The following is a 23,945-nucleotide window of genomic DNA, read 5'->3' on the forward strand; positions in this document are numbered from 1 at the left end:
CTGAAGACAACCTAAGAATTTTTATTTATTAGACAAGAGTAACCCCTGTGGAAGACTCTAATAAACAGTTTTAACATACAATAATGTGCTACCAAAATGTAAGAGACCCTTTTCTAGTTAACAATTCAGAACTACTAAAGACAACTAGTGTTAATAATGATCTATTATCCACATTCAAAGCCAAAATTCTGTTAATACAAAAAGATAACTGTTGTGTCAAAGAAGCAATCTCCTTAAATGTTCAATACTCAGCTTGGTGTGGTAGCTCATGCCTGTACTCCTAGCTACTCAGGAGGCTGAGATCTGAGGATCACAGCAGTTCAAAGCTGGCCCATTCAAATCCAGCCAGTGCTCTAAAAAAACCTATGACTATAATCATAATGTTTTATTTCATAAATTGATATGTTTCTATGACATACAAACTATTAGCCTAATTTTAATTAAGTTCTAAATACTAAGTCCCAGAGAATGTAATTAGAAATTCCCTCCTTGAACAATTGTTTGTTAAACTTGTCATTTAAAATATGATGTAAACTTAAGCCATATAATTAATGATTGTTGTTCTTAAGGTTCTATATTATCTCTCATCACTTCTACTGTCCCTTGGTTATCTCATATTGTTACACTACCTCACTTTGTTACCTGATATATCGGATATATTTGTATTTGGTTATCTGAAATTGGATAGGGAACGGGGGAAAACAAGATGGGGGTGGGGGAGGAGGGAAGGGAAATGGGGACCAAGACATGTGAAAGGGTATCAATGTATGGGAATTAATGCACCATTTATCTGGCAAATATCATGTAACCCTTCTATTAATTACAATAAAAAATATATTTAAAAAAAGTGAGACTCATCTCCAATTAATCACTAGAAAATGGGAAGTGGGGTTATGGATCAAGGGGTAGGGCAGTAGCCTTGAGCTGAAGAGCTCAGGGACAACGCCCAGGCCCAGAGGTCAAGCACCATGACCCACCACCCCCCACACACAAAATGTTCAACACTCCTTCCCTTCAGCTCTCCTGTGTCATTTTCCTACTGGCCGGGCTCCCTAAGCATCTCCTGTAGACACCTTGTTTCCCTCTTTATCAACTACTCATGAGTTCTCTCCTGATGTCTCTCTTGGTGCCTCTGCCTCTGATCCTTTTCTCATTCTCAATAATCACTAAGCAATGCCACAGTGATATATTAAGAACTGCACATCTCTAAATTTCACATTTGCAATTTGTCACTTCTTAGTTTTCTAATAGCACTTTAACATCAACTCACAAGGTTTTACTTCTTGAAAGTTTTTTCTTCTTTTAACATGCTCTTCATATTTCTCTCTTCTCCCTCCCCACCCTCCAGCACTGTTAGGACCAAGGCCCCACACACTCTTACCACTGAATATTGTCACCTCTCTGTTCAAATACCCAAACCCAGAACACCAACAATTGCTCCAATTAAACTCCACTTTTTTACCATTCCACATTCAGCCAATCATCCAAAACTATACCAGCATATTCAAAAGATGACTCGCATATCATTCCTTTCTTTTTTCCTTTTTTTTAAACTCTTTTTCGTTTTCACACAGATCCTATCTTGTAGGCCACACAGGCTTTGAATTTGCCATCTTCCTACTTGTCTCAAGTATTGTCACTAAACCTAGACTTTTTAAAACCCAGACTTTTAAAATTATCTTTATCAATCTTCATCATTTTACCCTCAGACTACTGCAAACATTTCTAAAGCATCTCCTGCTAATGTAGTAGTAATTCTAACCCACTTCCTTATATCTGTCAAAATGATAGTTCTAACACATTTCGGCCAGGCACCAGTGACTCACACTTGTAATCCTAACTAGTCACGAGGCTGAGAACTGGAGATCTCCGTTTGGAGCCAGTCTGAGTAGAAAAAAAAAACCAAGAATCTTATCTTCAAATAATCATCAGTGGAGCTATGGCTCAAGTGGTAGTGCACCAGCCATTAGCAGAGAAAGCAAGATCATGAAACCCTGAGTTCAAGTCGTAGTACCAAGACACACACAGACCTAACTATATTGCTACCCAAGAAAATTAAACCTGTTCAAGTTCTCTCTATACCATGAAACCAAGTTTTACTGAAACATATTAACCTTCAGGCAACACTATACTGACATCATCACTAACTATTCTGCATCTCCCGACTTTATGAATTTGGGTGCTTTCCTCACACTATCTCTCAAATTCAAACAGCTGCTTCAGCTGGGTAGAATGTCCCCAACTCCATCAAAGTGGGTATCTCCACTCCTCATAGGAATCCATCATTTGTCAATCTTTGCTTCCAAAGGACTTTGTACCTCCACCATAACCCTTTCCATATACACACATTTTTATTACATTCATGTTTCCCAATACTTTATAAAATCTTTAAACATAGTCACTGTGTTGTGTATATTTTTCAACCCTGCCAAAACCCAATCCAATGAACTGCTTTGAATATAGTGAGATGTTAAAAATGTTAAGCAAACTGGACATACCTGCTGGTAACTCTCTAAATCGTAGGTATTCCATAGACCTGGTGGTTACAAGTGGCTTTTGAGGATAGTAGAGAACATGGGCCAATGTGTCCATACGAACATGGAAGTTGGTGATATAAACTCCCATGGCCTGCTTACCCATAGCAGACTGATATGTGTTTCTTGGGGACTAAGAGAAAGTAAAAACAGAATCAATGACTGTAGTATCTCTCAAGGGATAGATTATGTCAGAAACATTGGTTAGGCCAGGTGCTGGTGGCTCACACCTATCATCCAACCTACTCAAGAGGCTGAGACTTGAGGATCACAGTTCAAAGCCAGCCCAGGCAGGAAAAGTCTGTGATACTCTTATTCTCCAACTGACCACCAGAAAACTGGAAGTGGCAGTGTGACTCAAGTGGTAGCCTTGAGCTAAAGAGCAGCTCCATGACCAAAAACAAAGGAATAAAGAAGAAACATTGGTTTAAAAAAGCTGCCTCCACAGGATTACAGGTGTGAGCTTCTATATAGGCCTGGCTTGTGTTAACAACTTTTAATCCCTTGTTAGTTCCTGAAACATTCAGAGAACATGGAAGGACACACAGTTGGGTATATATTTTCTTTGTGTGTTGGTACAAGTCTTGGCAGCTTGAACTCGGAGCCTAGGCACCGTTCCTAAGCATTTTTGCTCAAGGTTAATGCTCTACCACTTAAGCCACTGCATCAATTCTGGTTCTTTGATGGGTAAAGAGAAGAGTCCTTAGAATTTTGATGAGTAACCCCCAAATTACTAGTTTTTTCCTTTATACTGAATTAATCACTAGTGATGTGTTGCTTGAGATTGTTTACTCTTGCCCATTCTGTTTTTTTCTGAGTTATAATAGAACACCAGTGTGGATGAAAAAAAAAAAAAAAAAACTGCCTCCAGGCCAGGAATTTATCAAGTGGTAGAATATTTGATTCAAAAAAGCCAGAAGTGGTGCTATGGCTCAAGTGGCAGAGTGCTAGCCTTCAACAAGAAAAAAAAGCGAGCGAGTATGTGCACACTCAGGGACAATGCCCAGTCTCTTAGTTCAAGCTCTCCCCACCCCCACAGACAGACAGACAGACAGACAGACACAGACAGACACACATACACATACACACACACACACACACACACACACACACACACACGGGGAAAAAAAAGCATTTCTCTTAAGACTGCACACCAAACTCTAATTTTTATTGTTTCCCCCAATTCTTTGCCAAAAACAACAACAACAAAAAAAGAGTGCTACCAACCTGGTTATGATCAGGAAAAGGAATAATAGATGCACAGACTCCAAGGATCATAGATGGATGAATCTCACAGTGGGTATACGTGGAACAATAAGCCACTTCTTTCTCCTGAAGGTCATCTGGAGTCATTGCAAGCATCACTGTTTCTTCTTCTAAAGTATCAATGTATTCTACCACCCCACTGGCCACAAGATCCTGCCAACTAAAAATGAATTCATTCAATTCTCTCATGTCCTGAAATATTTTAACACAAAGCCTCCCACTAAGTAGAAATTATTCCTATATTTGAACTGATAGAAATAATTTTAGTACAGGTACATGATCTCACAGTGAAAAAGCTACTGAATAATATTAGAAACTAGAAGCTATAATCTCATAACTGTTGTTTCTTTGCATTCTTGTAAAGATATTGCACTTAGGGAGATGAGGGTAGTAGCTCATAATACAAAACACAAAATAAAGTCTGATACATCATACACTCAATCATTAGTAGGATTACTTATAAAGAAAATATTAATAGGGGACTTTTACTTTATAACATACATACTTACACATATACATTTATATACACATATAGTTTAAGTTTTACAATAAAACATGTATCACTAAAGAATGTAAAGCTGGGTGCAGTGGCTCATGCCTGCAATCCTAGCTACTCAGGAGGCTGAGATCTGAGGATTGCGGTTCAAAGCCAGCCTGGGCACTAAAGTCTGTGAGACTCTTATCTCCAATTAATCACCAGGAAACATGTTGTAGCTCAAGGGTAGGGCAACAGCCTTGAGCTGAAGAGCTCAGGGACAGCACCCAGTCCCAGAATTCAAGTCCCATGACTGACCAAAAAAAGAAAAAAAAAAGAATGTTTAAGGAAGTGGTGTTGTGGCTCAATGTGGAACAATGCTAATGCTACACTTCAGCAAAAGAGCTCAGGGACAGCACCCTGGCCCTGAGTTCAAGCCCTACAACCAACAAAAACAAAAACAGGAATTTTTTAAGCCAGACACTGGTGGGTCACACCTGTAATTCTAGTTATTCAGGAGACTGAGATCTGAGAATCATAGTATCACAGTTCACAGCCAGTCCAGAAAGTCGGGGAGATTCATATCTCCAATTATCCATGCCTCCCCCCCCAAAAAAAACATACAAAATGCTGTTGTGGCTCAATAACCTTGAGCTTTAAGTTCAGGGACTGCACCCAGGACCTGAGTTCAAGCCCCATGACAAAACAAAACAAAAACAAACAACAAAAAAAGGGTGACTAGCCGGACACGGTGGCTTATGCCTGAAATCCCAGCTCCTCAGAAGGCAGAGATCTAAGGATCAAGGTTCAAAGCCAACACGGGCACAAAAGGACCTGAGACTCTTATCTCCAGTTAACCTCTAGAAAATGGTAAATGGGGATTGGCTCAAGAGTAGGGCGGTAGCTTTGAGCTGAAGAGCTCAAGGATAGCGCCCAGGACCCACAAAGAAAAAAAAATGTGACTGTAACTATTAGTGGCAAAGGTCCTTGTACAATAATGAAAATATTCTGGAATTATGTAGAGCATGGTGATACAGGCCTACAATTGTGGTCTTCGGAGATGAAGAACAGATAACAATTCAAGACCAGTCCACACAAAGAGAGTTATGTGTATTAATACATGCCTTCATCCAGTTACTAGGGAAACCTAAGAAGACTAAGATCAGGGTTGGGAGTTTAGCCCAATGGTAGTGTGCTTGCCTAGCATGCACAAAGACCTGGGTTCAATTCCTTGGTACCATATACATAGAAAAAAAAAAGCCGGAAATCGTGCTGAGGCTCAAGTGGTAGAACTCTAGCCTTGAGAAAGTCTAAGGACAGTGCTCATGCCCTGAACTCAAGTCCAGGACTAGCCAACCAAAACAAATAAAAACAAAAGAAAACTAAGATCAAGGCTGGCCTTGTCAAAAAAGCAAGCCAATATCTTTAAAAAAAGTCCCAAGACCAAAAAAAAAAAAAAAAAACCCAAGAAAAAAAAAATGTGGGATTACAAGCCTTTTGAAAAATGGTTAATTTCAGAATATATGAATTCTACCTCAATTTTTTGAATGCACATTTTCCTCAATGTATTTATTTTTACCTGTAGTTGTTATATTCTCTCTCTTTCAACTGGTCGATGTGTCTTTTCTTCAAAAGTAGCTTTTGTTTTTCCACAATCAGAAGTGGCCTACAAATACGGCCTGCATCTGTATAGATACGAATTTCCCTCTCTCGAATATCTCTGATCATAGACACCTATACACAATGGACAAACATGCATATAAACTTTTATTTTCTCATCATTACAGTTTAAATATAAAACTTTTGGCTAGGTACATTGGCACATAACTATCACACCATCACCAGCATGGACAATGTAGGAACAGGTCTCACTACACTACTATAATTAAAATTATTTAACTTTTTAAATTTTGAACTGTATATTTAGATTACATTTCTATTGGACCATGAGGATTTAGAAAACATAATTATAGATATTTTGGAAAAGTGTGTATAAGTCAAAAGGAATCATCTAATATACAGTCTTATAAAGTCAATAAAGTGCCAATACCTTGGCAGTTTAATATTTTCCCACAAAATAGTGTTTAAAAAGTAAAATTACATCTGGATTCTTTGGATAAGGTTTATTTAAGAAAGGAAAATATGGGGCTGGGAGTTTGGCCTAGTGGTAGAGTGCTTGCCTAGCATGCACGAAGACCTGGGTTCGAGTCCTCAGTACCCCACATACACAGCAAAAAAAAAAAGCCGGAAGTGGTGCTGAGGCTCAAGTGGTAGAGCTCTAGCCTTGATAAAGTCCAAGGACAGTGCTCAGGCCGTGAGCTCAAGGCAAAAAAAAAAAAAAGGAAAATATTTGGCTCACTCAGTATAAAAACCATAGTAAATCATAAAAGCCTAATAACCAAAACTACAAAGTTCTTTCTCTAAAACTAGGGTCAAAAGCCAAATAGTAGTATTCCACACAAGCCAGGAATAGTGGCAGTCAGGAGATAGAGCCAAAAGGATCACGAGACTGAAGCCAGCCTGGACTAAATAGCAAGATCCTGTTTAAAAAAAAAAAAAAAAGTAAGGATAGGGAAGGAAAAAAAGAAAAAAGAGGAATAGAAAAAGAAGGGAAGAAGAGAAGAATGAAAGGGAAAAGGGAGGGAGGAAGGGATGGAAGAGGGAGGCAAGAAAACATTTTACATTCCTAGCCTATATCCTATTTTTAATAATTTGAACATTAATAAAATAATAAATCTCTGCTTTGTGAAATAACTGAATTGAATTACATACATGCATATATAACTGAACTATACACATGAAGAATAGACATGAAAATAGTCTAATCCTATTCTTATAAAAAAAAAAACTGCACAAAAATGCTCTGAGTAGCATTCTGAAGTTCACAAAAAATATAGTGGGTTGGTAGAGTACTTGGCCAAACTTTTCATAAATACGAGTTCAAACCCCAACAAAAGACTCTTACCTCAGACACAATGATGTCCATCTGACGTCGCAATTTCCTTAGTGTGTTCATAAGTTGCTCAGGATCTTTATGTATTCCCACCCAGCATCCATTAACAAAAATCTTAGTGGCACTAAAATGAAAAAAGCATTCAGCATTTAGCAAGTCTATTAACTAATAATTCTAACAATGGTTTAACAATAACAAACTGTAACCCCTCCGTAATCACCTTTATAATAACATTTAAAAACAAAAATAAAAAGTTTAACAATAGTTTAACAAGCAAACTCCATCTATACACACTCGGCAATAGCTGCAGGAGAAATTTCTTCTAAATTTTCCATGCTCCATTCTTCTAAAAACTCCAGAATTGGAGAAGGCTGAGAGCCAACAGATATATAAGCCATCAGAGCTAAATTCTTCACAAGTCCTACAGCATGTCCCTGAGAAACCAAAGAAAAATTTACTCGTAAGTTTTACATGCCTATAAAAACTATTTTTCATAAACATTCTTCCTTCAAGTTCACGTCAAGATTTATTCTTACCTTCTACACATAAAACTAGTAAACATATTTTAGTTCTATATCACATAAACACATAATTAAATCAAGTCCTACATAATTACTGCTAAGACTATAACTGTGTAGAAAAGTTCTACTGCATTACCTCTGGAGTCTCAGCAGGACACACCATTCCCCACAGGGTGTTATGCAACTGTCTTGGCTTTGCTAGCTTGCCATCTCTACCGATAGGAGAATTTAAACGACGCAGGTGAGACAGAGTAGAAGCAAAGGTCAGGCGGTTTAATACCTAGGAGAACAAAGCAAACATTTTAAAGTTTTAGTAGTACCATCATGTATACTATTACAATGATACAAAATCACTTTATTCTGCAGTACTTGGGTGAGAACATAGGCTTTGCACATGCTGTACATGGGTATTCTACCACTTAAGCCATTTCTGTCTACAAAGCTGTATTTTCCCTAAGAATCCCTCCTTATCCTAGTCTTACTTTGAGTAGTATTGTTCACCCATAACTAAACTGCTCCTTATTTTACCAGTGATATAGATAAATGATGTACAATTTTAACATATCACATAATATCCACGAGGACAAGATTTTCCTTTTAATTTGGACAGTCATGAAGCTTGGGGTACTGTCAGGGCTTGGGTACTGTCCCAGAGCTTTTGTGCCCAAGGCTAGCACTCTACTTCTGGTTTTCATGTGGTTAATTGGAGATGAGTCTCTCACAACTTTCCTGCCCAAGCTGGCTTCCAACTTTGATCCTCAAATCTCAGCCTCCTAAGTAACTAGGATTACAGTCATGAACCACCTAATGCCTGGCAAGGGCTTTCCTTTTTTTGTGGTTGGTTGAGGGGCTTGAACAATGGGCCTGGGTGCTGTCCCTGAGCTCTTCAGTTCAAGGCTAGGGCCCTACCCCATGAGCACAGTTCCACTTCCTATTTTCTAGTGCTAATTGGAAATAAGAGTCTCATGGTCTTTAGTGCCTGGGCTGGCTTTGAAAGGCAATCCTGAGATCCCAGCCTCCTGAGTAGTTAGGATTACGGGCATGAGCCACTGCACCCCTCTAAGAGCTTTCCTTTTTAAAAAGTGTCTTTGGGCCGGGAGCATGGCCTGCTGGTAGAATGCTTGCCTGGCATGCACAAAGCCCTGGATTCCATTCCTTACTACCATATATACAGAAACAGCCAGAAGTGGTGCTATGGCTCATGAGCTGCTACAGCTCTAATGAGCTCTAGAGAGCTAGCCTTGAGAAAAGCCCAAGGACAATGCCTAGGCCCTGAGTTCAAGCCCAGGACTGGCAAAAACCTTAAAGATTGTTTTTGATAACCGGGTACAGTGGCTCACTCCATAATCCTAGCTGCTCAGAAGGCTGAGATCTGAAGATCACAGTTCAAAGGCAGCCTGGGCACAAAGTCCGTAAGACTCTTATCTCTCAATTAACTACCAGAAAAATCAGAAGTGGCTCAAAGTGGTAGAGCGGTAGCCTTGAGCTGAAAAGCTCAGAGACAGCACCTAGGCCCAGAGTCCAAGTCCCACAACCAACAACAACAACAAAAAATTATTTTGGCTCTTCATTGTTTTCAACACATGGCAAGGTAGATATTCAAATAAGCATTAAACCACATACGACCAACTCACACACTTTGACCATAGCAGACACCTAATTCATCCCATTACTTTTTCCAGGCTGAGGCCTCTGAGTATACCATATGCAAACATCCACCACCAATACTTACAGGATTACACAAGACAGTAGTTGTAAGGTAATATTCAGACCGAAAGCAGGCAACTAAAGTTAATATGCCTTCTTTCCCTAGGTGGAAAACTAAAACAACCCAAATCTGGTTCCTCTTCCTAAATCTCCCTTCTTTCAATTTCGCAACCTAGAAATCTCAAAATTACTTTTGTCTCTGAGTCTCTCCTTTCACACATCAATATAAACCTACCTCCTTCCTTCCCAGTATCACAGCAGTCCCTCAGGTCAGCCTGCTCCTTAGCATTCTACCTCCTGAATCCCTGCCTGTACCCTCTTCAATCATCAGAATTATTAAAACCTAGATATAGCCACATTACTCATCCACTTAAACAACATTAAACTGACACAAAAGAGCATGACATTAAAGCTACTCAGGGCTCCCATGTAAGTCCAGCCACCTGGGAGGTAAAGACAAGAAGACTTCAGCTGCAAGCCAGTCTGGAAAAAAAAGTAAATAAAACTCTATCCCCTGGTAAATTTGAGAGATGGTGAACAGGTAAGAGATGTAGCCTAATGCAAGGCAATTAGGTTGTTGGTGGTGCTGCCCTCAGAAAGGATTAATGTCATTTTCATTTTACCCCAGTTAGTACTGGCAAGAAATGGCCGTAAGAAAAGATCAAGAATAGTCCCTCTCCTCTCAAGCTTTCTGCCTTACAACATGATCATTCTCTCTGATATTGTGATGGCATCTGCCTTGAGGCTTTCTCCAAAGACAGAGACAATGGGGATGCCCAATCTTGGATTTGTGTCCTGCAAAATTGTGAACTAAACAAATCCTTCTCTTTATAAAGTACCTAACCTCCACCATTTTGTTATAACAACCATACACAATTATTGATTTTAAGAGATCAGTATTTGATTTTTTTAAAAAAGTAACTTTACTATATGGATTCTTTTTCATCAAGATCAGGCTTAGTAAGGCACCAGGAAGGAGGGTTCCAAAGGTAGCTGAGATATGAAGTGTGAGGAGCATACAGGGTGTTAAAAGAGGTGGGAAAATGTTTTGCCTACATTTCAGTTTAGCCTGAGGCCTTAGCATGACTCTTATAAAGAACTTTCTCTGGGCTAGAAGACTGTTTGCCAACCCTCAAATTGGGATGTCAGGACTTGTTTATATATTGAAAACAGTTTACTGTGGCTTAGCCCAGTCTTTCCAGTCTAGGCCAGTCTGGTCTCTCCAAGTTCAAGTCTGGGCCCTCCAAGCTCAAGTCTGGGTCTCCAGACAGGAAAATAAGAATGTTCTCTGGATTGAATGTCTTCTTATGTAGGTCTTCCTGTATCAGCTGTCCATTCTCATATAAATCCAATTACCCCTTCCCCAGTGAATCCCTTCCATATGTAATATGATTCTACAGTATTATTTCAATAAGACACCACAATTCCTCTATCACGGGAGCTCTAGACACACCTGCAATCTGACTGTGGTGCCTGGTATATTATATATGCATTTATTTGTGTATTTAAAAAAGGGAAGGTAAGAGAAAAACAAGATGAGTGGGAGGGGGTGAGGAGAGGGAAAGTAGAAGAAAAACATGGGAAGGAGTAAAAATGTTCAAGAAGTAATGTACCCACTACCTGATGAATGTAATTATAACCCCTCTGTACATCACCCCAACAATAAAATTTAAAAAATTAAAAATAAATAAAACCATACCCCAAAGAACTAGAAAAGTACAATGAGTCATGCTTCTAATTCCAACAAAGAGGAAGGAATAGTAAGAAGACTGTACTTCAAGCAACCAGAAAGGGATGACATTGTCCAAAAAGAAATTTACTCTTTACCTGAGTCATGTAACTGTAACCCTTCGGTATATCACCTCTATAATAGCAATTAAAAAATAATTAGAGCAAAAAATTAACTGCAGCCCCAAACATGTTTCTTAATAAAGATAAGGCTAACTTACAAGAAATTTCATTTTCATAATCCAAAAGCCTCTAGTGGTTTTACATTTAACCAAGGAAACAAAAGCAAAGTAAAAGAATCAACGAGAATCAATAAGTAAAAGAACCAATGAGCCCTATAATGTTTTCCCTATGAATCCTGTGGTCATAGTTGACACCCTTACCTGAGATACTCCAGCTCTGGCTTGATGAGCTTTCTTCTGGTCACCCCAGTTCCCAGTAGCCAAAGAGTATTTTAGTCCATCCGATATAATTCTTGTTTTAATTGCCAATTCCAAGTTAAAGTCCTTTCCTCGATCAATAAACTTCTGTGCATAGATCCGTACTTCTTTTAGCAAATTCTTAAACATACTGTTAAATATAATGGCATTATTTTAAACATGCAAAGATCTACAAAATGCATTTTTCCCCTAGTCCTTGGGCTTTCTCAAAGCTGGCACTCTACCACTTGAGCCACAGTACTACTTCCAGCCTTTTCTGTGTCTGTGGTACCAAGGAATTAAACCCAGGGCTTTGTACATGCCAGGCAAGCACTCTATCACTAGGCCATGCATGCTCTTAGCCGTGTGCGTGTGTGTGCGTGTGTATGTGTGTCAGGGCATGCATGAACTCAGGGCCTTCTGTTTTTGCTCAGCTTTTTTGCTCATGGTTGATGCTCTATCACTTCAGCCATTTCTCCAGTTGAGCATTTTTCTGGTTAACTGAAGAGTCTCAAAGATATCTGTCCTAGCTGGCCTCAAACCATGATCCTCCAGATAAAGGCATGAGACACCTGCATCCAGTAAAACAGTCTCAGTTAGGGGGGCCGGGAGTTTGGCCTAGTGGTTAAAGTGCTTGCCTAGCATGCATGAAGACCCGGGTTCAATTCCGCGGTACCACATACACAGAAAAAAGCCAGAAGTGGTGCTGAGGCTCAAGTGGTAAAGCTCTAGCCTTGAGAAAGTCCAAGGACAGTGCTCAGGCCCTGAGCTCAAGCCCAGGACTGGCAAAAAAAAAAAAAAAACAGTCTCAGGATAATATTGCTCACAAAAGGTTGTGATAGGTAAAAGCTGTTATACTTTTTTTATGTTTAAAACATATACACATATGTATGTTATACATACAAACACATACCTGTGAAAGGGAGCAGTTAGGAAAAAGTGTTAGAGGCACCTTAGTAGGCCAATAACAACAACAACAAAAACAGGCCAAAAAACACTCACCTACAACTCGCTCACAAAACATGCAAACCACTACTGACATTAATCTTTTTTTTTTTTTTTGCCAGTCCTGGGGCTTGAACTTAGGGCCTGAGCACTGTCCTTGGACTTTCTCAAGGCTAGAGCTCTACCACTTGAGCCATAGCACCATTTCCAGCTTTTTTCTATGTATGTGGTCTTCATGCATGTTAGGCAAGCACTCTACCACTAGGCCAAACTCCTGACCACTGATATTAATTTTAATTTTTTTTGTGTGCCAGTGCTGGGCCTTGAACTCAGGCTTGAGCATTGAGCTTAGGCTTTCTCAAGGCTAGAGCTCTACCACTTGAGCCACAGCACCACTTTCAGCTTTTTCTATGTATATGGTACTGAGGAATTGAATCCAGGTCTTCAGGCATGCTAGATAAGCACACTACCACTAGGCCAAACTCCCAGGACCTAATTTTGGTATTTTAGATTACTTATGTACTGTTTCTCTCTCTTTTATTTTTAATTGTCAAGATAACCTATGTATTGTTTCTTAAAATAACTTCTGACTCTAAAAGTATTGGAAAAAAATAAAATGAAAAGCAATTCTAAATTCATTATAGAAATAGAACATTTTAAGAAAATAAAAATTCATACATAATCCCAACACAATTATCACTATTTATAAGCTACAAAAGCTAGACTAAAAATTCTAATACTGTTACTTACAAAATCGAATCATGACTGGGCTGTAGCAACTTGGTAGAACTTGCTGAGCATGCACAGCACTAGGGGTTCTAGCCCAGCACTACCAAAACCAAACAAACAAGTAACAAATGGTAATCATAAACAACATTCTCAGACATAAACCAGAACTAAATCTACCCACACAGAAAACAGACTATACACACTTTAGATGAAACCAATACAAAGCATGACAGTGTAACCGGGTGGCTGAACATGAAGCCTCATGTGAGGCACAATGGCCATCATGCCAGCTACTGGAAGGCTCAGGTAGGAAGACTTACGAGTTTGAATAAAACCTCCTAACAATGGCATTCTGTAATTCCTTACCCTCGAAATAAGAATGCAAGTAAGGGCCCAGCAAGATCCAATCTTTTGTTTCCATAGTGATCTCGGTCATCTAGTTCTCTTCTACCCAAAGCTGCTAGAAGTAATCTATGAACCATATACCTTAAAAGAAAAAAGATAAACAGAAAACACTTGATTTTTGGCTTTTGTAAACATATATAAGTAATTTTTGACATTCTTAGCAGTAATACATGTAGGTAGGGTTGGGATAGATGAGTGGTGGCAAAGGATGGAAGGGGTGACACTGATCAAGATGCTTTGTACTCATTAAACTAACAGGCTGAATCAAAATCCCTTTGTACAACAACTTTAAAGTTAATGCAAAAATATTTGAGTAAACTCTTGTTAATATAAAAAAAAGAAAGAAAAACACTATCACAATTGCATCTGCCAAAGAAGTTTAATTAAAATAACATACCCCAAGAAGTAGGCTTTTTTGGTCTCACAAAAATCGCTGACACCAACATGAGGAAGCATTTCCTTTTGTAAGACTTCTTTAGCGTATTTAATTCTTTTCTCTTTAGTAACACCAGGCTTTGCCCCTCTTGAACCAATGAAATTTAATGCAACATTCTGTTCTTGAATGACAAAGGCTTCATCAAGAGAAGGTTTAACCTATGAAATAATTGGTTATTTTCAAGTCTGTTCTCTATTAAAATACAAAAAAAAAATTTACCAAGTAATATAAAATTTTCAGACAATCAAGGAATCACAAAATCTTAAAACCAGAAGACCACAGAGATATCTAAATATCTCTGACAAAACCCATTATCAAAACAGGCAATTTCATTGCCCAGAAGACTACAAATAATCCCCTTAAGAAAACTAGTTGCCTGGTGCCATTGGCTCACTCACGCCTGTAATCCCAACTACTCAGTAAGGACCTCAGTTCAAAGCCAGCCTGGGCACAAAAGTCTGTGAGACTCTTATCTGCAATTAAATCCAGACAACTGGAAGTGGTGCTGTGGCTCAAGTGGTAGAATACTAGCCTTGAGCTGAAGAGCTCGGGGACAGAACCCAGGTCCAGAGTTCAAGTTCCATGACCAACAAAAAAGAAAGAAAGCTACTCAGGAGACTAAGAGCTGAGGATAGAGGACAGAGGTTCAAAACCAACCTGGGCACTAAAGTCCATGAGACTCTTATCTCCAATTAGCCACCAGAAAAACAGAAGTGGCACTGTGGCTCAAGTGCTACAGCAGTAGCCTTGAGCTGAAGAACTCAGGGACAGGGCCCAGGCCTAGAGTTCAAGTCCTACCACCGCAACCAACAACAACAACAAAGTTAAAAACAGCAAAATAACAAATGAATCTGGATGAGAACTATATAAGAGTTTGCCAGACTACTATTACAACTTTTCAAGTCTGAAAATCTTTGTTTCAAAAAAAAAAAGGTATCAACTATTCAGTATTCCTTTCTACCTAGCACCAGACTGGTACGCTTTAACAATCTTCCTTACTACTGTTTCCTCAAGTTGCCATCACTGACTGCCTGTCTCTAGTTTTCTCTCAACAAGAAAAGCCTAGGCAGGGCCTGAAATTTAGCATTTACATGCTAAATTGTTCTCCAGAGTCATTTTCTGCTACTTTAAAGGTTGCAATAATCAGCCTCTCTGATTTTATCATACGAAAAAACACATTTTGCTTTCAAATTACCATTTCCATCATCTCTGGGTCTTCAAAATCATAAATAATATGTTCCAAGATATCTCGATCAGACACAAAACCTAGAGCTCTGAACACAATGATGATTGGGACTTCCTGCTTGATATATGGTAGAGTAGCCACAATGCGCTGACCAATAGCACTCTTTTTTGCACCCTAGAAGAACAAAGTATTATTAGAACATGAATATTCAAGATCTAAAGCAATATAAAAATACCAAGAAGGGGCCAGGGGTTTGGCCTACTGGTAGAGTGCTTGCCTAGCATGCACAAAGACCCGGGTTCGATTCCTCAGTACCCCACATACATAGCAAAAAGCTGGAAGTGGTGCTGAGGCTCAAGTGGTAGAGTGCTAGCCTTGAGAAAGTCCAAGGAGAATGCTCAAGCCCTGAGCCCAAGCTCAGGACTGGCAAAAAAAAAAAAAAAACAGGAAGCCAAGAGCGTGGCCTAGTGGTAGAGTACTTGCCAAGCATGCAAAAAGCCCTGGTTTTATTCCTCAGAACAAAATAAACAGAAAAAGCCAGAAGTGATGCTATAGCTCAAGTGGTAGAGTACCAGCCTTCAGCAAAAGAAGCTCAGGGGAGCCAGGTGCTGGTGCCTCTAGCTACTCAGGAGACTGAGATCTGAGGATCACAGTTCAAAGTTAGCCCAGGCACGAAAGTCCATGAGACTCTTATCTCCAATTAACCACCAGAAACCCAGAAGCAGTATAGCACTAAGTGGTAAAGTGGTAGCCTTGAGCTGAAAAGCTCAGGGGTAGTGTCCAGGCCCAGAGTCCAAGGCCCACATATGACAAATGAATGAATGAATGAATGAATGAAAAAAATATTCATGGGCCAGGGGTTTGGCCTACAGGTAGAGTGCTTGCCTAGTATGTATGAAGAGCAGGGTTCAATTCCTCAGTAGCACATGCATAAAAAAAGCTGGAAGTGATGCTGAGGCTCAAGTGGTAAAGTGGTAGAGCTCTAGCTTTGAGAAAGTCTAAGGACAGACAGTGCTCAGGCCCTGAGCTCAAGCCCAGGACTGGCAAAAAAAAATTCATGAAATGAAATGGATGGGGCTGGGAGTTTGGCCTAGTGGTAGAGTGCTTGCCTAGCATGCACGAAGACCAGGGTTCAATTTCTCAGTACCACATACATAGAAAAAAGCCGGAAATGGTGCTGAGGCTCAAGTGGTAGAGCTCTAGCCTTGGGAAAGTCCAAGGACAGTGCTCAGGGCCTGAGCTCAAGCCCAGGACTGCCCCCCCCCAAAAAAAGAACCATAAAGATTTATCAAGCAATGTAAGTAACATAAGTTGCATGCACAAAATATCTAAGAAATGCTATCTCTTGATTCCTTTATTGGATGGAAATGCAGCTCAATGGCACAGCACTTGCCTAATATGTGCTAGGCTCTGGGTTAGATCCCCTGTACCATGAAAAGACACTATTATTATTGCTTTTATGTAATTCCCTCCAGTGGACTGACTTCCGTCTAACCTGAAGAATATCACAGCGATTGGGGATGTACCTTAACTACAGATCAATTGATTTACATGGTACTTATATCCTTCCATAGCTTTTGCTACCTCCTCAGAAGAAACAAGCTGCCATGTTGTTAGCAGTGGAATGGACAATCTTACAGAACAAGAAAGCGTTAGAGACTTCTAACACTCAATTAAGACCTGAAACACCTCAGCCCCATGGTCAATAAAGAACTGAGTCATACCAAAATGTCATATGAACGAGCCCTCAGGTGACTTCGGCTTTGGCAAAGACATCTGGCTAAAGGAGCCAGCTAAGCTACACTCAGGTTCATGACTCACATGAAGTGTGAAATGTTAAATACAGCTGTAATCTGTTCCCTGGTACTATTTAGCGGGCATGAAACACTATACTCCAGGAGAAATTTTTAGAATGCAGTCTGTAAAGTAGAAAACAAAAGAAATAAACCCAAATAGCATCTACTCGCAAGCCATACCTGTCCACCTCTTGCCAGCATGCTAACCCATATAGTACTGGTGGGTCGGGAAGAATTTTCCAGACATGATCGGCACTCTCCTGTGTAGGCATATTTAGAGTCCTTTTTGGCAAACACATAGACTGTGTTGGTTGCCATTTTCTCTTGAGCAATCAGAACCTATAGGAACAATAAAAAAGCTATAGCCATGGAACCTCAACTGAAATAGAAAGAAGAGTAAAATCTGCATTGTAATTGATCCTAATCCCATAGGCTTACAGAAATAACTTCATAAATGCATCGTAGAAATACATAAGCTTCAACAAGCAAATTTCTAGTAATATTAAAAACAGCTAGTTTACATAAACTTAGCTGTCACACCCTAAATAATTCAAACTGCTACTTCTAGGTTATCCTACAGGAAAGTCAGTTTTTTTAACTTGTGCTTTAATCATTCACCATTTTAATTACAATTTTGAAATGTTTTAAAATAATTTTACAATACCTTTTCTGATCCATTAATGATGAAATAGCCTCCAGGATCCAAAGGACATTCATTTAATTCACAAAGATCACGATCCGTTAAGCCATTCAATAGGCAGTAAGTTGAGCGCAACATAATTGGAATCTTTCCTATAAAAGTTTTCTGATGCTGAGTTTGCAGTTGTTCTTCCCCTTCTTTAATGACTGTTTTTGTTATATCAACATAAAGTGGAGCAGAATACCTTTGAAAATAAAGTCGGAATTCCTGAACATAAATCTCCAATAAATTATATTTTCCAAATTTTACTTCAAAATCAGCTGCTAGGAGGACTATGAGTTTGAGACCAGGGTGAGGTACATAGCAAAACACTGTCTCAAGAAAGAAACAAAAATACGTAATTAAATTTTAAAAAGCATCAGCTTGATGACAGACGCAGTAGCTCACATCTGCAATCCTGCTACTCAGGAGGCTGAGATCTGAGAATCAAGGTTCGAAGCCAGCCCGGGCACTAAAGAACCTGAGACCCTTATCTCCAATTAATCACTAGAACACAAGAAGTGGGGCTGTGACTCCAGGGGTAGGGTGGTAGCCTTGAGCTGAAGAACTCAGGGACAGTGCCCAGGCCCAGAATTTAGGGCATATCACCAACAAAAAAAAAAAAAGTATCATCTTGGCGGGGAGTTTGGCCTAGTGATAGAGTGCTTGCTTAGCATGCACGAAGACCCAGGTTCGATTCCTCGGTACCACATGCATAGAAAAGAAAATAGTTGAAAATGGTACTGTGGCTCAAATGGTAGAGCTCTAGCCTTGAAAAAGCCCAAGGACAATGCTCAGGCCCTGAGTTCAAGCCCCAGGACTGGCAAAAAAAAAAAGTGTCAGCTACTAACAAGAAAAATGTTCTTACGTGAGATTTCTTAATCTGGCTTCATTGGGCATCATTGGTGAAGGGGCACCATCTCTTTCCCAATGAGTAGGCTTGGAGAGGTAAATTTGTTCAAACTTTAGCAAGTATCTTGGCTGAAATTAAACAGAAAACATACAGGCAGGATAAATATTTTTCTTTATAAAGATTTAATGGTTTCAAAGGTTGGGAGTATAGCTCAACAAAGGACTACTTCCCTAGCATCTATCAGAACCCAGGGCCCTAGCACCCCCTCTCCCCCAAAAAGATTTCTACTTGACATTAACATGTAGAAACAGCTCAAGACTCAGAAATACTTACTGGTCTGAGCATTAAAGCCAATATCTACACTGAAGAAATGTCATTTTATATCTAATTATAGAACACAAAAAAATGACAATACACAAAAATAGAAACATTGCACATATCTGCTCCTAGTACATATTGAGGAGTCAAAATAGATTTTACTAATGAACTATACAAGTTTCTGTGCCTTATCCTTTTGTTATCATGTAGAGTGCAAAGTGATCAAAGTAGCTATAACCTAACCAATATAGCACTAGAAAAAGTAAACTTAACTCTCTAATTCAACATACAAAACTTAAAAACACTTAATCATTCTATATAAGAAACAGAACTTCCAATGTGACTGACCATAGCTCAGCCTACAGTAAGAGGAAAAAATATCGAATGTTTTAAGAAAACATTTAACTGAGTTATAACACAGCTCAAGTAGTAGAATATCTGCCTAGCAAGAGCAAGACCCTGAATTAAAACCCCAAGACCTCCAAAAGAACAACAGCAACCAAGAAATTTTAGTTGAGAGCTGAGGCTATATAGCTCAGTAATAGAGTGCTTACCTAATATGCATGATGCTTCAGGGTCATAAGAAATAAACAAAAACAGCCTTTTAAACATTTACCTGCTGCCTAGTAAAACATTCTGCTTAAGCATAAACTGAACATATTTTCTTGTTTTTTGGGTTTTTTTTCTTTCTGGTCATATGGCTTGAACTCTGGGCCTGGACATTGTCCCTAACACTTGAGCCTCAGCACCACTTCTGTTTTTCCAGTGGTTAATTGGAGATAAGAGTCTCCCAGATATTTTGTGCCCCAGCTGGCTTTGAATTGCAATCCTCAGATCTCAGCCTCCTGAGTCACTAGGATTACAGAGGTGATACACCAGCACCTGACCGACTAAACATCTTTTCTAAGAAGTCATTTTTCCCCTCAAATTCAGCTCCTCTTATCTTTTCTGGTAGATTCTGATAACCAAGTTTTAGAGATAACTTCCTGTAGCAGTAATTGCTATACAGGTATTGTGAATGCCCTGTTACATTGTTTATTCTCTAGTTTCACAAAGACCAGGAAAAGAAAAACTACTCAGGGATTCTAAGAAAGCATATCATATTGTTTTCTTTTGCTCTTCAGAACAAAATTTTGGGTAATGCCTCCAACTAGAATGAGAGAGTTGGGGAATCCTCAGGATAGTATAATCTAGAAAGAAAAGGGACTGAAAAGACCAAGAATCACAACTTCTACTCTGGCCAACTCTATTTTTGAGGCTCTCTGCCTAACTTTGATTTACAGTCTGTCAAAGCCTGATATGCTCCCACAACTGCTAGTTCACTAAACTAGAGCTAGTCATTATTTTGAACTTTACAATTACTCAGACAAAAATAAATTATAACTGGGCACTGGAGGCTCATACTTGTAATACTAACTATTCAGGTGAGGATCTTGTTTTGAAGCCAGCTGGGGAAGTGTGGGGGGAGGGGGGCGGAGAGAAAAGAGAAATTCTTATCACCAATTAACCACCAAAACCAAACAGGACATGGAGCTGTGGCTCAAAAAGTAGGATACTAGCCTTGGACACAAAAGCTAAGGGCTAGCCCCAGGACCAGAATAAAAAAAAAAATTTACGAATATAAATTTATATATATACATTTTTTCTGCTTGCACCAGAGGCTCACGTCTGGAATCCTAGCTACTCGGGAATCTGAGATCCAAGAAACTAATTAACCAGTAAAACGCCAGACCGAAGGAGTGGCTTCAGCAGAAGCTGAACAAAACTATACAGTCCTAAGTTCAACACCTGAAACTGAAAAAAAAAGGCCAGGAGTGTGCCTACAATCCTAGTTATTCAGGAGGTTGATATCTGAGGATCATGATTTGAAGACAGTCTAGACAAGAAGAGTCCACTGGACTCTTATCCCCAATTAACCATCAAAAAGTCAGAAGTGGAACTGTGGCTCAAATGGCAGAGCAAAAAAGCTGAAGGAAAAAACCCAGGCCCAGAGATCAAACATGAGTACTGGCCTAGAAAAAAAAGAAAGAAAAAGGAAAAAAGCCAGGTGCAGTGGCTCACGCCTGTAATCTTAGCTACTCAGGGGGCTGAGATCTAACGACCAAGGTTCAAAGCCAGCCCAGGCACAAAAAGGACCTGAGATTCTTATCTCCAATTAACCTCTAGAAAATGGGAATTGGGGCTTGGCCCAAAGGTAGAGCAGTAGCTTTGAGCTGAAGAGCTCAGGGACAAAGCCCAAGCCTAAGGATAGGGCAGTAGCCTTGAGCTGAAGAGCTCAGGGACAGCACCCAGGCAGAATTCAAGCCCCCTGACCCACAAAAAAAAAAAAAAAAAAAAAAGACAAACATGACATGAGTTATTTTTCTTTTCTTTATGGAAAGGCAGAGGGAAAAAAAAGTGCTAGGATAGCATTCTACCATTTAAGGCATAACCTCTATACAATATGACTATTTCAGGCTTCTGTGTTCACATGACTCCTTCCTTCATACTGATTATCTAAATAGAAAGAGTTAAGGTATTGTCTGTTGAGCAAATACTTTACACTACTTACATTACTGCTGGGTTTTTTTTTCTGCATCTTCCTGGATGGCAAAAGTTATTAATAAATCAAACAGATTTAAGTGGTTTATCTTTCCATATATTGAAATATATTATCAAGCATTGTGTAATAAAATTACATTTAATAATATTCATAAGTGAAATTATTTGAAGTGATTGCTATCATTTGTCTCTGAACATTGAAAAAGGTTAAGTTTACTTGTGAAACTACAGGCCTCCATTAAATAAGATTCAATCAGGGCCCAACTGAAGGTGCTGTAAGGTACACTCCTAAAATCTCTTACTGACTTCTGATCTTTAAGCCACATGAGAGAATGGATAGAATTTCAAACCAATACTATTTTTCATCTATACAACCTTAGTAGAAATAACCATCTTACCGGTTCTTCAACCTCTCCACTAGCATGCTGAGCTTCAGCTTGCAAGTCAATGGGTGGGGCATCTTCCACAATTCTTTGAACTGACATCTGAATAAACTCATCAAAAGAATCCAGCTGTTGTCTCACTAAGCCTTTTTCATCAAAATAAGAACTGGAAAATGAGAAAGTATTTAAGTTCACAATCAGATGCAACTCAGTTTTTCTTATATATTTTCCCATTTCATCAATGAGTTAACTCAGTAAATATTCATACAATACCAAACACACTACATTCCAATAACTGCAAAAAACCTAGAAGGTACCTAAAAGAATGAGAAGCTTGGCACCAGCTACTCAGGAGTCTGAGATCCTCAGATCGCAGTTCAAAGTCACCTAGGGATGAAATCTGTGAGACTCTTATCTCCAATCAACCACCAGAAAACTGGAAGTGGTTCTGTGGCTCAAAGTAGTCAAGTGCTACTTGAGCTGAAGAGCTTGAGGACAGTGCCCAGGCCAAGTTCAAGTCCCATGACTGACAAAAAATAAGGAATAAGATTTAATTATGTTTTTTTGGTCTTTTGCTTTGTGTGTTGGCCAGTACTGGGCCTTGAACTCAGGATCTGGTGCTGCCCCTAAGCTTTTTCACTCAAGACTGGCACTCTGTTACAAAAGCTACACCACTTTTTTTTTTTTTTCCTTTTCACCAATTCTGGGGCTTAAATTCAGGGCTTGGGCACTATCCCTAAGCTTCTTTTGCTCAAGGCTAGCACTCTACCACCTGAGTGAGTCACAGCACCGTCTCCAGCTTGTTCTGTTTATGTGATACTAAGGAACGGAACCCAGGGCTTCATGAATGCTAGGCAATTACTCTACCACTAAGCTACATCCCCAATCTCTAAATTCTTTATGTAACTTTTTGATAAATCTGAAATATTTAAAAAATAAAGTCTAGGGGCCAGGAGTGCAGCCTAGTGGTAGATTGCTCACCTAACATGCACAAAGCCCTGGGTTTAATTCCTCTATAGCATAAACCCAGAAAATGCTGAGAATGGCCCTTTGGTTCAAGTGGCAAAGTGCTAGCCTTGAGCAAAAAGTGTCCAAGGACAGTGCCCAGGCCCTGAGTTCAAGCTCCAGGACTGGCCAAAAAAAAAGAAAAAAGAAAAAGAAAATTTAGCCATATAATAGTGGTGACTTACACCTGGCTACTCGAAAGACTCTGCGATCTGCATTACCAATGTTTCAAGCCAGCCAGGCAGAAAAGTCTAAGAGACTCTACATCTAATATACTAGTAAAATGCTAGACTGAGGCATGGCTCAAGTGGTAGAGTACCAGAAGTACTAAGAAATCCCCTTATATTTTGTAGTTTAGAAAAGCTTTTTTGTAGTTAGTTTAGTCTAAAAAATTACCTGATTACAATCCAGCAGGCTTCTTGCCACAAATCTGGGGTGATTTCATCATCATCTTCATCATATTGCATATCTGGGGGGAAAAAACTACTATATTCATCTGCATTAAGATGCGACCACTTAACATATTGAAGTAACAATAACATACTTTGTGAATAAAAAACAATCCTTTTACCCATTCTTCTAAAATATCAGCCAATTACATTATGAAACAATGCATAAGTAACAATAATGTCTGTGCCTGAAATGTAAATAAGAATTCAATGTTAGTTGTATAAATCTGTAAGCACAGAGACTGAGTGACTACTAGATATAGGGGTAAAAAGAGGAATTAAAATGATGCCCAAGAAGGAGCCAGGAGTTTGGCCCAGTGGTAGAGTGCTTGCCTAGAATGCACGGAAGACCTGAGTTCAATTCCTTGGTACCACATACATAGAAAAACAGAAGTGATGACGTGGCTCAAGTGGTAGAGTGCTAATCTTGAGGAAAGTCCAGTGCTCAGGTCCCGGAACTGGCAAAAAAAAAAAGAAAATGATGCCCAAGCTACTGACTCCACAACAGAGGATAGTATTATTCACTGAGATGGAGAAAACAGGAAGTAATGGCTTTAAAAGCAAATAGATGAAAGCAGTGAGCTCAGTTTGGGCCATAAGACATCCTAGCGCCGGGT

At 39.3% G+C, this 23,945-nt stretch overlaps 1 protein-coding gene across 1 annotated transcript in view; it reads right to left on the bottom strand.

Moving 5' to 3' along the window:
- Polr2b (RNA polymerase II subunit B) overlaps positions 1-23,945 on the bottom strand; it is a 38,695-nt gene that overhangs the window by 13,275 nt on the left and 1,475 nt on the right. Inside the window, exons 2-16 of the mRNA XM_090343528.1 lie at positions 23,276-23,348; positions 21,890-22,040; positions 18,648-18,760; positions 17,765-17,984; positions 17,281-17,439; positions 15,314-15,478; positions 14,080-14,276; positions 13,644-13,763; positions 11,568-11,754; positions 7,886-8,029; positions 7,523-7,662; positions 7,241-7,352; positions 5,855-6,009; positions 3,762-3,960; positions 2,499-2,667 (exon numbers count right to left, since the gene is read on the bottom strand). Of these exons, the coding sequence (XP_090199654.1) occupies positions 2,499-2,667; positions 3,762-3,960; positions 5,855-6,009; positions 7,241-7,352; positions 7,523-7,662; positions 7,886-8,029; positions 11,568-11,754; positions 13,644-13,763; positions 14,080-14,276; positions 15,314-15,478; positions 17,281-17,439; positions 17,765-17,984; positions 18,648-18,760; positions 21,890-22,040; positions 23,276-23,348 (2,304 nt within the window). The remainder of the gene's footprint in view (positions 1-2,498; positions 2,668-3,761; positions 3,961-5,854; positions 6,010-7,240; positions 7,353-7,522; positions 7,663-7,885; positions 8,030-11,567; positions 11,755-13,643; positions 13,764-14,079; positions 14,277-15,313; positions 15,479-17,280; positions 17,440-17,764; positions 17,985-18,647; positions 18,761-21,889; positions 22,041-23,275; positions 23,349-23,945) is intronic.

This window comes from Megascapheus bottae, chromosome 13 (assembly GCF_031878675.1).
Source record: "Megascapheus bottae isolate mThoBot1 chromosome 13, mThoBot2.hap1, whole genome shotgun sequence".
Lineage (NCBI taxonomy): Eukaryota > Metazoa > Chordata > Mammalia > Rodentia > Geomyidae > Megascapheus > Megascapheus bottae.